General features: G+C 33.9%; 2 protein-coding genes across 2 annotated transcripts; one reads left to right on the top strand and one right to left on the bottom strand.

Moving 5' to 3' along the window:
• Window positions 1-236: 236 nt before the first annotated feature.
• Window positions 237-1,175, bottom strand: OR4L1 (olfactory receptor family 4 subfamily L member 1). The gene has a single exon (XM_003935776.1). It carries the CDS (start codon window positions 1,173-1,175, stop codon window positions 237-239), a length of 939 nt encoding a protein of 312 aa, XP_003935825.1.
• A 9,042-nt stretch (window positions 1,176-10,217) lies between these two features.
• OR4K13 (olfactory receptor family 4 subfamily K member 13) lies at window positions 10,218-11,159 on the top strand. Its single transcript, XM_003935818.2, has one exon. It carries the CDS (start codon window positions 10,218-10,220, stop codon window positions 11,157-11,159), a length of 942 nt encoding a protein of 313 aa, XP_003935867.2.
• Window positions 11,160-15,407: the final 4,248 nt, after the last annotated feature.

Consider the following 15,407-nt stretch of genomic DNA (forward strand, 5'->3'; position numbering starts at 1 on the left):
ATCATTAAAATACTCAATAATCTTTTTATGTCTATTTATGTCTATTTTTATGTCTATTTTGCTGCAGATCTCTAATTATCCTTATGTTTATAAAAGTCTTAAATGTAAAATTTAAAGTAATTTAGCATTGTTTTTATTATGATTACAACATAAGAAAAGTGAAATGATACATTATACACAATCTATGCAAACTATCTTATCATACTATTTAAAAGTTAATTATACAGTGTTAACATCTATAAGTTCTGTGCAGAGCTAACATGTTGGAACCATAATTTTCTCATGGCCTCTTGCATTTTCTTATTTCTCAGAGTGTAAATAATTGGATTGAGTAAGGGTGTGATAACTGTATAAAATACAGCAAGAGTTTTATTGCTTGCCAAACTACTGAATGGCCAGGCATAGATAAAAATACAGGGTCCAAAGAACAGAGTGACCACAATAATGTGGGCAGACAATGTAGACAGAGCCTTGGTGAGCCCATCTAAAGATTTTTTTGGTACACTGACCAGGATGACAATGTAAGAAACAAGCAAGAGGATGAAACAGGTAAAAGAGAGCAGTCCACTGTCAGCAATGACAAATAATTCCAGGGTGTATGTTTCAACGCAAGCAAGCTTGATCACGAGGGGAAGATCACAAAATATGTTGTTTATGACATTGTGGCCACAGAAAGGCAAGTTCACTGTTAAAACTATCTGGCTCATGGTGTGTATAAAACCAATTATCCATGAAAGTGTCACAAACCCCTTTAGCAGCCTGTGGCTCATGATTATCCTGTAGTGCATGGGTTTACATATGGCTACATACCTGTCAAAGGCCATGATTATCAGAAGTGTCATCTCAGCACCCCCAAATAAGTGCATAAAGAACATCTGGGTCATGCAGCCCCACACAGAGATGGCCTTGTGTTCAGTGAGCAAATCTATGATCATCTTGGGTGTTGTGGCAGTGGAGAGACACATGTCCAAAAAAGAGAGATTTCCAAGGAAAAAGTACATGGGAGAATGAAGTGTTGAACTACATGTCACTGTGACCATAATGAGAATGTTTCCCACCACAGTAGCACTATAGATCAAGGAAAATGTCACAAAGAAGAAAATTTGAAGTTCCCATCGTCCAGAAAATCCTAGTAAAATAAACTCAGTCACTGGAGATCCATTTTTAAAATCCATTTACTCAACTCAGAAAGGTTTCAGAAGTTCTTCACATACAAAGAGAATTAAAAAATAAGTCACTGATAAAATCAATATTTTCTTATTTCTATTAGTTAATAGTTGATGATATGAGATATATAATTTTAAAAATATCAACAGAGCAATATTTAAAATTTGAGATTAGCTTATGTATTATATCGCTTTGAAACAATATTCCTATAGATATGCAGTAATTACAAAGCATTTGAAGTAGAAGTTCCATTTTCTAATGTCTTATTCCATCAGACGATATTCTTATTACTGGATCTTGACTTTCTTACTAATTTGTTCACATATTAAGATTAGATACTAATTAATTACTATTATTTTTGCCTTTTATTATTATAGTATTCTGCATCTGCACTTCTTAAGATTATGTTATCCAAATATATAAGGAATACAAGATTTAGAAAATGAAGAACAACATTGTTCTACATTTCTGGAGTAATTTATGAAAGCTTTTCTACAGTTCTAAACCAAACAAGCAAACGAAAAAAATTAAGTGAGCACACACACATGCACATACACAAATCAAAAGCTAATTATACATGACATAAAGTAAATTTATTAAAAACAATTTTTTCTTTTTAATATACAAGCATGCCTCCTTTTATTATGTTTCACTATATTGTGCTTTGCAGTTATTTAATGTTATATAAGCTGGGTATAAACTGAGATTGCTGGATAACCCTAGGTCCAGCAAGTCTGTTGGCACCACTATTCCAACAGCATGTGCTCACTTTATGTCTCTGTGTCACAGTTTGGTAATTCGCAAAATATTTATTTCAAATTTTATTATTATTGTTATACATGTTCTTTAATCTGTAACCAGTAGTCTTTTATGTTACTATTTTAATTATTTTGGGTCACCACAAGCTGTGCCCAGATAGAATGGCAGACAATTGATAAATGTTGTTTCTAACTGCTCCACGAAACTACTCTGCCCTTATCTTTCTCAATCTCTTCAGGTCTCTCTATTTTGAGACACAACATCGGAATTAGGCCGGTGAGTAGCCTTACAATGGCCTCTAAGTGTTCAAGTAAAAGGGATGGTTTCATGTCTTTTACTTGAAATAAACTAAGAAAAAAACCTGGAGACAGGAAAAGGATCAATGGGTTCCAGAGGTTAGAATGAAGAAAGGAGAAAACAAGAAATGGGAGAAATACAGAGGATTTATAGGGTAGTGAAACAATTCTGTATCTACTCAACTTGGAAATACATGATATATTTGTCAAAACCCATAGCATGTATAACACCAAGAATAAATCATAATGTAAACTACAAATTGGGGAGATAATGTGGCAATGTAGGTTCTTAAGTGTAATGTATGTACCACTCTGGTTCAGGTTTTTAATGGTGGGGAAGACTATATGTGGCATCAGAGGGCATATGGGAACTCTTGTACTTCGTGCTAAATTTTCCTGTGAACTTAAAACTGCTTCGAACAACAAAATCTGTAAAAAAGCTCTTTAGGACAGAAGTTATAAAGCTTAGTGAGAAGAGTATGTCTACAGCTGAGACAGGATAAAAGCTAGGCCTCTTGCACCAGTTAGTCAATTGTGAATGCAAATAAAAAATTCTGAAAGGAAATTAAATGTGCTACTCTAGTGATCTCATGAATGATAACAAAGTGAACCCTCGTTATTGCTGATATGGAGAAACTTTTAGTGATCTGCATAAAAGTTCAAATCAACTACAACATTGCCTTAAGCCAAAGCCTAATCCAGAGTAAGACCCAAACTCTCTTCAATTCTATGAAATCTGGGAGAGGAGAGGACATTGCAGAATAAAAGTTTGAAGTTAGCAGAGGTTAGTTCATGAAGTTTAAAGAAAGAAGCTATTCTCATCGCATAAAACTACAAGGTGAGACAGCAAGTGCTCATACAGAAGCTGCAGAAAGTTATCTAGAACATCTGGCTAAGGTTATTGATAAAGATGGCTGCACTAAACGACAGATTTTCAATATAGATGAAATAGCTTTCTATTGGAAGATAATGTCTGGGATTTTCATAACCATTTTTTTTATGGTAAGTAAACAAAAAAGGATGAGGAGTAGAAAATGCATGAGCAACTATAAAAGGAAAAGAATGAAGAGCAGTGCATAGGAAGAGCGACATATTCAGAAAGGACACTGGATTAAGATATTTAGATGAATAAGAAATGCCTGGGTTCTCCAATGACCTGTAATTCTCTCCTTGTTTACGTTCTTCCTTAGTTTTCTGTCAAAATACTGTATTATCATCATCCAAACGTATCTACCTCAATTGTTTTCCTGTCTTAGATATTTTTAAGAAATGGATAATAGTTGCAAATCAGAGAAAATAAAGATAAAGGTGATGTAATGCAGTTTCTGTAGGTCAGCCTACAGGAACACACTGAAGGTACTCAATGAAAGGTGTGGCCCTGGAGGAGCCTGCACGGATGGACACCTTCTTTACGGGGTTGTGTTGCATGCTGGTCATGTAAATGAGCAAGAATTTTGCTTTTGAGACTTTTGTAACAGTAATAACAGCAACTAGATACTCTTGGGAAAATAACAGGGGTTGACAATTGCTAGACAGAATGAAGATACCAGCTATAATTTGAGGGTGAATAACTTTGCTATGTGGGATTTTATGCTTTGTGATACACTGACAATAGAAACACTTAGGTAAAAAATCAACACAATTATGCATAAGTTGATTAAGAAAGCTTTAATTTGACCTTTTATTTCAGAGGAAAACCTGACATTTATTTACATTGATGGCTTTCTAAGCATTTGCCCCTCTTATTACTCTTATCCCTTTCTAAGCAAGCTTCCTAAAACTATTTCTCTAGTTCAATACAGTATATCTATTTTTATAATTTAGGGTACAAAAGCTATATAGATTAATGAAAATAAATTATCATATAGTTTACATAATTCTATTAATGAGGACAATTTTCTTTCCCTTGAATAATCAACTGTACATTTTATAAAAATTATTTTTCCTAAATAATTTATGATATGCTCTAAAGGAAATTGAAAGTAGAATAAGATATTAGGGCTAAGAGAGAACTTTGTAATCTATTATTCTACACATCTCATTTAGTAAATGAAAAATCAAGATCTACATAATTAAGTAAATATTCCCAGGTCAGAGAGGCAGAACCATCCCCAAGAGATATCATGAGTATTAGGTAAGATGGTGTAGGTATAAACTCATGGCAAGGCAGAGGATAGCACTGATGGGGAATGTTGAATCTATGTCATTTGTGTAAATCCAAGATTATAATCCCGGGAATTTTTGTATAAATCCCTCTTAGGAAAGGAATTGACCAAGACTGATTTTATTAAGTAGTTGAATATAAACATTTCTGCTCTTGCCCATGCATATATATTACTTAATATAAAAATAATTTTTTCAAGTAAATACTTGCTTTTCTTGTTTTAGTCATTTGAAGAAAATAATCTCAATTTTGACGGATTTTATAATTTGCAAAAAAATTATACCTAATTGTACTAAAACAGAGATGGACCTCAAAAATATTATGCTTAGTAAAATAAATGTGACACAAAAGACCACAGGCTATATAATTCTACTTGTAGAAAATATCCAGGAAAGGCAAATCTATAAGACAAAAAGGATATTTATGCTTGCTTTTGGCCAAAGCTTGTCTGTAAATGGGCATGATGTTTCTTTTTGTGGTGATGAAAATGGATTGATGATTGTGGTGATGGTTGCACAACTATGCAAATATAATAATAATCATTGAAATGTATACTTAAAAGGAGTGAATTGTTTTAGTACATGAATTATATGCTATAAAACTTAAACCGTTATACTTTTTGTTTTCTCCCTAAAGTTAAAATTCTCTTAAATAATTTAATTTTGTATTTTTCAATACAGTTTTCTAGTATCATCCAGCTTCTTGAACTCAAATACATTTCACTCTAAAATAATCAAGGACATACTGCAAATCCAATTTAATCTAGTTTTAAAATTTCTTGAAGTCCTCTATTTGAATTTATATTTTTAGCTGCCTTCTGGATTTGGAAGCTTGCTATTCTGCTGTCTCTACTATTTAGAATACTCATATTGAGATTTCTAAATTATTTACAATATCTTTATTCCCTTGACTATGTACATTTTCTAAGGACTTCTTCCTCATTATTCCTCTAAGATCTCCTTTGTGTTTACGGTTTAATGGTAAGTTTTATATGCAGACTTTCCAAATATCTAGTTATGATCACTAATTCTATCTCTCACCAGTTCTTTCTTCTACTGTTAATATGGTATGTTTATTTACATGTTCTGTCGACACCTGAAACTTTATGAAAAAGAAAATTCCCTATTTGCAAAAATGAGTTGCTGGCTTTTCTATTATTTTCAATGATAGTACAAGTTTTTTTTTAATGATTAGAATTTACCTTTTTTTGTTGTTGTTTATTCACCACATTTAATCACTTACCATCTACTGCCTAACTTTACTCTGCAATATCATTTTGAGGGCATATTTTCTTTCAATTGTCATATAAATTGTTGGTTTCAGCTCTTTGTGAGATACTATTTTGTGATCTCCCAATTAAACAGGATCTAATAGCTTACATGCCAAAGCCTCATCCTTAGGATATTGAAGATATATTAAATCAGCTTGCTACCATATTTTTACTTACCTGATGTAAAGGTACAGTATGAGGAACAACTGGTTCAAGAGGTTATTCAAAATTATTCAAAATTAAAAATCTGCTTTGTATTCTCTGTGATGCCCTGTATATGATTCTGCATTCTACTTTCTGTCTTTTTGAAAAAGATGTGAGCCATTTTGGAGGCAGATTTGTTAGAGTTCTGGGAATCCAAATTTCAGTGGGAGTTGTTAAACCATTGAGGATTCTGCCTAGTATGACCAGGAGAGATGTTTACATCTAATTTCTGGCCCTGTAATATGCTAAGGCTCTTTCTGAGTAGTAGCTTGATTAAAATAGCCATGGGAGTGTTGGTTGATTGGCTGTAATATAGTAAGTGTAGAGTAGACAGCCTTGATTTAATGGAGCTTCCTTTCACTCACATAACCCTCAAGCTCTCCTCTTATCTTCCCTCTAGCAACTTTGTGGGTAATTTTTAAAAAGAATAATCTGCAAACTTTTCTGCACATAGTTCCTCAATATAATTTATGTGTATATGTCATAAATGTACTATTGAAAGTGAATATTATGTATAATATAAAGCATACTAATGAAGTAGAAATTTTTAAAGTTGTGTTGAATAATTTAAAGTGTGACATTAGAAATGGTACAAGTGTTTTGTGTTCACTAGAATATAAACAATTATTTTTTGATTTAGGTGCCTTGCATTGAGATATTCAATATACATAGCAAAAAAGGGTTTCATAATTATTGCCATTTAACTGTAAAACATCACAATAAATATTTGTTTTACAAGGTATTGCTTTACAAAATTAATTACATTGATGATTCTGGTATACCATGTACCTCAGGCTTCATACTTAATATGAATAAATTGCTAACAAGGGATGTTGTGAATAAATTAAAATTAATTGACATTTGTCACTTATTTTGAAGTCTGTTTAGTCCATGTTAAATTCACCACTGGACAAACCTGACGAAATGAAGCAATGGGGAAAGGATTCCCTGTTTAATAAATGGTATTGGGAAAACTGGTTAGCCATGTACAGAAGGCAGAAACTGGACCCCTTCCTGACAACTTACACTAAAATTAACTTCAGATGGATTTAAGACTTAAACATAAGACCTAACACCATGAAAACCCTAGAAGAAAACCTTGGAAAACCATTAGGGACCTAGGAATAGGCAAAGACTTTATGACTAAAACACCAAAAGCAATGGCAACAAAAGTCAAAATAGACAAATGGGATCTAATTAAACTCCAGACCTTCTGCATAGCAAAAGAAACATTCATTAGAGTGAACCGGCAACCAATAGAATGGGAAAAAATTTTTGCAAACTACCCATCTGACAAAGGGCTAATATCAGAATCTACAAAGAACTACAACAGATGTACAAGAAAAAGGCAAACAAACCAATTCAAAAGTGGGCAAAGGATATGAACAGATACTTTACAAAAGAAGACATATATGAGGCCAACAAACATATGAAAAAATGCTCATCATCACTGGTCATTAGAGAAATACAAATCAAAACTACATTGAGATACCATCTCATGTCAGTTAGAATGGCAATCATTAAAAAATCTGGAGACAACAGATGCTGGAGAGGATGTGAAGAAATAGGAACACTTTTACATTGTTGGTGGGAGTGTAAATTATTTCAACCATTGTGGAAGACAGTGTGGCAATTCCTCAAGGACCTAGAAATAGAAATTCCATTTGACCCAGCAATCCCATTACTGGGTATATATCCAAAGGATTATAAATCATTCTATTATAAAGACATATATATGCACATGTATGTTCATTGCAGCACTGTTTACAATAGCAAAGACCTGGAACCAACCCAAATGCCCATCAATGATAGACTGGACAGGGAAAATGTGGCACATATACACCATGGAATACTATGTAGCCATAAAAAACGATGAGTTCGTGTCCTTTGTAGGGACGTGGATGAAGCTGGAAACCATCATTCTCAGCAAACTGACACAAGAGCAGAAAATCAAACACTGCATGTTCTCACTCATAGGCGGGTGTTGAACAATGAGAACACGTGGACACAGGGAGGGGAGCACCACACACTGGGGTCTGTGGCAGAGGAACTAGGGGAGGGATATTGGGGGAAGGGAGTTGGGGAGGGATAGCATGGAGAGTAATGTCAGATATAGGTGATGGGGATGGAGGCGGCAATCTGCAATGCCATGTGTGTACCTATGCAATAATCCTGCATGTTCTTCACATGTACCCCAGAACCTAAAGTGCAATAATATATATATATATATGTTATGTTTCTATATATTCATATAAACATATTTTATTGTAATAAGTAAACACTCAAGAAAAATAACTATGCATAAACTGCAGTCTTAATAAACATGATATAAATGTAAATATTAATATCCACAACACTAACACACATACACTGTACTGGAGCATGTATTGTTTTTCTGAAAAGTTATCTAAGAAACTCATAAAGTGTTCACAGTCAGTGATCTTTCTGTTATTTGTGATGTGCTTTCTTTCCATTAGCATAAACTACTTTTCAAAAAAGATAATTAAAAAGAAAAAACATATTTTTAACCAGCATTTTAAAAATGGCTATTCTATTTCTGATTTTAAAATACTTCAACATTCAATTTGACATTTAAAAATAATATTATTAAAATTCAAAATTTTCTGGATTTTTCTGTGGATTAAGTCATCTAACCTAGTCTAGATCCTGAATATGCACTACAAGGTTTATTCATTCAACAGATATTTACTTAGTGTTTTTGATATACACTATTCAAGATGCTGGAATATTTATAAACCACTTTGAATGTATTTGAAAATTGTTCTGTTCTGTTTAAATGCAGCTTCAAAAGTTAGGTTTCAAAAAGCAGCAGCATTAGTAGGAATTCTTAAATATTATACTTAAAAGAAGGGAGCTATAACCTTTTTAGACATATAAATGAATGAATCTAATTATATATTTGATGTGATTTAATATTTTGCATCAATCTAAGTTTCTCAGAGCAGGAAATTAGCCAACAGATATGTTTACACAGCGAAGAAAATATATCCCTAGTTGGATAAAGGTTCCTGTGGGATTATCTCAAGGAAACATATAGGACTGTGGTCTTTTTGTTTGTTTCTGATGATTGAAAGAGTAAACTGCAGAAAGCTGATGGGGTTACATGAAAAGGTAATAAAAGGCCATTCCTGGGATCCACGTAAGGCACCTTCACAAAAGTATTTTTGCCCTGTCTTGTAAGCAATAACAGCACAAAAAGATGACTACATATGCTTTATGTACTGAAGGTGTTTTGTAAAAACCTAGATTAAAACTATTAGCAATGAAGGTAATTTTTTAAAAAGCTGAACCAATAGAACCCAATCGTAATAAGTGTGGGTTGCTGGCAAATTTTGTCATAAATTTAGATGATTATACTGAAAGAACTATATTTCTTTTACCAACATAAATGTTATGTCAAGCTAAGTCATTTTGAAACCTACGACAAATAACCATGCACAGGCCAACCAGCTGACCAGTACATAGCAATAACCAGGTGAATGAATGAATGAATACAAGCTGAAAATGAAGTAAATTTAGTTACATTTGGCTGTGGGCTGTTTGTATACATTGTCTAACCATCTAGAGGAGGTATTTGATGTGAATAATATAAAATGTTGAATGAACAAATTATATATATAATATATAAATATATGAAATGTATGTAACATATGTTATATAAAATACACATATATTTGACACTTCTAAAGTGTGTATTAATTACTGCTAATACTTATCTGTGAGAGATTCATGCAATAATGGAGCATGGAAGAAATACAGTAAGTTTCTCAGAACCCAATTGATATTTATTTACCAGAGCTAATTTCAAAACATGGTTCTTAAGAATTCTGGATATATTTTCTATATCATTTTCAGGTTAAAAAAACTCAGCATTATTCTGGGACTATAAAATGCACTAGAGTCATTATCTTATTTATAGAGATTTTTATAGCCCAAAGAGGCATTAGATACCCTAAAGTTCAACTTTATTTTACTGAGGAGAAAACCCTCAAAAGGAGAGTTCCTTTGTCACCCAGTGAACAGCTTACCCAGGTGTCCCATAGAAGTCTTCTGATTCTAATTCACAAACTATATATTTGTGGCTTCATGTACTATCAATATTTTTATTTTTGTCTTCCAGAAACGTATATTCTGAATTCTACTGACTATTTGGTATACTTATCTGGGTCATTAGTGAAATCACTGGCAGACAAAATCCCTCAAAAGGATCCTTGCAAGTTCAAGTGCTTTGACTGAGTAGCAAATTTGGACATCAACATGAACACATCTTTCCATATGCATCATTTCCCTACCCTATTCTCACTTATTTTGATCATTATGGGATAAAGTTGACAACATGGAAAGAGCAAACCATTCAGCGGTATCTGAATTTATTTTGCTGGGACTTTCCAAATCTCAAAATCTTCAGATTTTATTCTTCTTGGGATTCTCTGTGGTCTTCATGGGGATTGTGTTAGGAAACCTTCTCATCTTATTGACTGTGACCTTTGATGCACGCCTACACACACCAATGTATTTTCTGCTTATCAACCTCTCCTGCATTGATATGATCCTGGCTTCTTTTGCTACCCCTAAGATGATTGTAGATTTCCTCCGAGAACATAAGACCATCTCATGGTGGGGATGTTATTCTCAGATGTTCTTTATGCACCTCCTGGGTGGGAGTGAGATGATGTTGCTTGTAGCCATGGCAATAGACAGGTATATTGCCATATGCAAACCCCTCCATTACATGACCATCATGAGCCCACGGATGCTCACTGGACTACTGTTATCCTCCTATGCAGTTGGATTTGTGCACTCATCTAGTCAGATGGCTTTCATGTTGAATTTACCCTTCTGTGGTCCCAATGTTGTAGACAGCTTTTTCTGTGACCTTCCACTTGTGATTAAACTTGCCTGCAAGGACACTGACACCCTACAGCTCCTGGTCATTGCTGACAGTGGGCTCCTGTCACTGATCTGCTTCCTCCTCTTGCTTGTCTCCTATGGAATCATAATATTCTCAGTTAGGCACCATGCTGCTCGTCGATCCTCTAAGGCTTTCTCCACTCTCTCAGCTCACATCACAGTTGTGACTCTGTTCTTTGCTCCATGTGTCTTTATTTATGTATGGCCCTTCAACAGATACTCTGTGGATAAAATTCTTTCTGCGTTTTACACAATTTTCACACCTCTCTTAAATCCTATTATTTATACATTAAGAAATCAAGAGGTAAAAGCAGCCATCAAAAAAATAAAGACTCTGCATATAAATTTAAAACATATTTTTAGATGACACTTTTGAAGAGACACTCTCTTGTTTGTTTGAACGTTTAAGAAACTCATTTTAAATGTATTAGCTTCGTGCAAAAGTAATTGTGGTTTTTGCCATTAAAGTAAATGGCAAAATTAAAGTAATGGCAAAAATTGCAATAACTTGCACACCAGCTAATAGTTCAAGTTCTGTATGAGGAGATGAGATAGAGAGGTAGGTCAAATGTAGTCTGATTATATAATGGAAGGCATAGGACCCTCTTTAGAATTCAAAACTATATTATGCTGAAATTTAAAAGACAGGTAGGAAAAAAGTAAGCCTAGATCATTCCTTTTCAAACTTGTACACTGTACTACTTCTGTTCCAAGATAAACTCCTCCTTCTTAGCTCTGTTCATATTTCTCTTTGCAATCTAGGCAACTAGATCTATAACAGAACAGAAACCAAAAGCAACTGGGTGTGGGAGAAGATGTCCACTGTCCTTCAACTTCAATATAAATCCAAAAAGAACATCATGCATTTTATTGGATATATTATACCTCGTATCCAGAAAAGCCATTCCAGAGACAGAAAATAAAACATTGAATTCTAGGTCTCTAAGATGTCATTAGATCTTTTTTTATGTAAAGGGCACCTCACATCAGCCTTAGTTGTTTTATACTGAGCAACCAATTTTATGGAGACAGTATTTTATATGCAAGTTGAATTATTGTAAACAAGGATCCCGACTTAAAAATGCATTTTTAAAATATGTTTTTCTTTCTTTCTGAATCTCAGAATGTAGTCTTGCGTTGTAAGACTTTGTTATTTCCCCTTCCCACCGGGTACATTCATACACAGTGTTTACTTTTGTAATTAAACACGCTTGCTTAGAAAACCTAGGGGCTGATTTTGAAGAAACAAAGCAGGGAAACCTGGCTGCAGAATCCTCCCTTGAGAGGGGAATTACTAACAGTAATGCTTGGAGTTTGCTTTTTCAAGACTGTCATATAAATAGAATCATATAGCAAATAGCCTATTGAGGAGTGGCTTTTTTCACTTGGCAAAATACTTTGAGATTAGTTCAGCGGGAAGCTGTTTTAATTAATGTAAATCTAGATTACATTTTATTTTATTATTTTACTTTATTAGTTTTTTTGAGATAGAGTCTTGCTCTGTCACCCAGGCTAGAGTGCAGTGGCGCAATCTGGGTTCACTGCAATCTCCAACTCCCCAGTTTAAGTGATTCTCCTGCCTCAGTCTGCCAAGTAGCTGGGATTACAGGTGCATACCACCATTCCCTGCTAATTTTTGTATTTTTGGTAAAAACAAAGTTTTGTCATGTTGGACAGGCTGGTCTCAAACTCCTGACCTCAAGTGGTTTGCCCACCTCAGGCTCTCAAAATGCTGGGATTACAGGTATGAGCCACTGTGCCTGCCCTATATTGTATTTTAATATCTACCCATATAAGTACTTCCATTATTATTCTTTCTCAAACTATCTTCATTTGTCTCATTGAGTTCTTCATTTATGTTAACTAGAGTGATTTTACCAAATAACATGAACACTATGTGGTTATAATCACATTAATCAAAATATCATTTCAGGGAGAAATATATATCGATATTGACCATATTTGGCTTTCTTATCCTAGAACATGGCTTAATTTTGAACTTATTTGGGTCTTCTGTTGTGACTTCAGTAATGTTTTATAACTTTTTTTGTAATATACTGAAACTTACAAAACTTACAAATTATTTTAATTTTGATGAATTTTTCAATTGTATTTTTCTCAGATGTTGATAATCTACTACATATATATAATATATATGCATATATATGTTTATTTGTAACTAGCCATTATATGAAACTCTCTAAATAATTTATATTTTAGTTGATTTTCTTGGGGGTATTATATAATATCTCATATGTTATGTTTTCCTTTTACTTTTTAGTGTCTTATTTCGTATTTTTGCTGATGACATGTGTAGGATTTGGTATTTTTTCTGATGTTTTTTCCTGAAAAGTAAATGATATGGAGATCTGACATAAAGGTCCTGAGATAGTCCTCCAGCATGGATAATTCCTGATTTTAATATATTTACATAATATGGTAAATATTTGACATTTTTAAACAAAAATAAAACACATTTGGAATGATGAAAACTTTAATTTGCACTTGTATTATTTGATATGAAAAAATTTACTGTTTGGTGGAGGTATCTTCAACATATCCAATGGGTAGCTGTAAATCTTTAATTGGTGTAAGAAATCTAGGAAAGTGAATCTGCAATTCAAAGTTACAACTCCTAGCTGAAATTGAAACAAGTAAAGTTTACAAGGAACTTAGCTACCACCTAGTAACTACTGTGTTTCTTTTTTAAAAAATTTATTCCTAAAATTTTATTATTTTTGCTATTGTAGATGAAATTGTTAATTCTTTTTTTTTTTATTGTACTTTAGATTCTGGGGTACATGTGCAGATCATGCAGGATTATTGCATAGGTACACACATGGCAATGTGGTTTGCTGCCTCCATCCCCCAGTCACCTACAACTGGTATTTCTTTCCGTGTTATCCCTACCTGACCTCTCCATCCCCTGCTGTCCCTCTCCTAGCCCCCACTACAGACCCTAAGGTGTGATGCTCACCTCCCTGTGTCCATGTGTTCTCATTGTTCAACACCGCCTGTGAGTGAGAACATGCGGTGTTTGATTTTCTGTTCTTGTGTCAGTTTGCTGAGAATGATGGTTTCCAGATTCATCCATGTCCCTACAAAGGACACAAACTCATCATTTTTTATGGCTGCATAGTATTCCAGGGTGTATATGGGCCACATTTTCCTTGTCCAGTCTATCATCGATGGGCATTTGGGTTGGTTCCAGGTCTTTGCTATTGTAAACAGTGCCACTATGAAAACAGGTGTGCATGTGTCTTTATAGTAGAATGATGTATAATCCTTTGGATATATACCCAGTAATGGGATTGCTGGGTCAAATGGAATTTCTATTTCTAGGTCCTTGAGGAAGGAAGATGAAAAATTTACTAAAATGGGTTGGAGTCTTTCCTGTCCTCTAAGAACAAACTAAAAGCAGACTTAAATATCATAGCTTTCAAAGAGGCAGTCAAGCTGTTAACTTGCTCACTATAACCCCAAACAGCCTTTTTCACCAGCAAATTTTAAAATTACTTTGAGAGATTTCCTTCCACTGGAGCCCATCAGCCAAGTTCAGAATTCCAGCGGACCTCACAACCCATTAAGTCACCATTACGAATTAAATTCTTCTGAAAGGCACAGTGGATAGTAACAAGAAATGGTCTGGATATCAAAATAATTGTTCATAGTTTAAAATGTATGGCCTACCATACATTGAAAGTTCTGTCTTTAACTTTGCTAAAAGTATAAGTAATTCTTCCAAATTTCAGGAGGAAATAAAAATGCATAATACCTGATCTTAATTTGCAAGAATGTAACAGTTTGCTCAGAGTTGTTCTTCCAAGAGATTTTAGACTGAGCATAACTGGTCATATAGATTATTGAAATATCTAGAGAAAAGTAGAAACTATGTTTCAGGCTACTGAAGAAAAAGTAGTCAAAATCAGTTCTTCAGTCTACACCTAAAATGCCATTGTTCTTTTTATAAAAAATGAAGAGTCTGATGAAAAATTAAGCAAATAGGCTATTATTAAAGTCTTTGAGTATCTCAATCTTAATTACATGTTATGTATAAGAGAACTGGGGCATGGAGGGGGTTCCTAACTTACCCAGATTTCTATAATTAGCAAGCAAAAGAAGTGAAATTGAAATCCATCTGTTGTTGTAGTCTATGCACCTCTACATAACACCAGGCTACCTGGAACAGTAGGTTCATGACACCACATTTGTAAATAACCTTCCTACCCAAATCTAGAAACGGCATAAAATATAACTGAGTGCGTGGAGAAGAGTCCCTGGGCAAATATGCAAAGACTAATTTATTGCTCTATAAACTCAAGACAAAGAAAAGGCATGTACAATCCTACAACTGTAAAAATGGCCTTCTCACACCTAGTGGGATTTTGAAGATGACTACACGCGCCCACGTGATGAAAGTAACTAATAGCATTGATTGAAAAGAATCAAACACAAAACAGTACATAATATATGATCACATCCATAGAAAGTCTAAATAGAACACAGTGGGTAATCGTGGCTCCCCAAATTCACATCTAACAAGAATCTCAGAATATTAGAAACACAGTTTTGGAGAAACAATTAAGGAAAGAACCAAAATGAGGTCCTAGTGATT

Source organism: Saimiri boliviensis, chromosome 2, assembly GCF_048565385.1.
Source record: "Saimiri boliviensis isolate mSaiBol1 chromosome 2, mSaiBol1.pri, whole genome shotgun sequence".
Lineage (NCBI taxonomy): Eukaryota > Metazoa > Chordata > Mammalia > Primates > Cebidae > Saimiri > Saimiri boliviensis.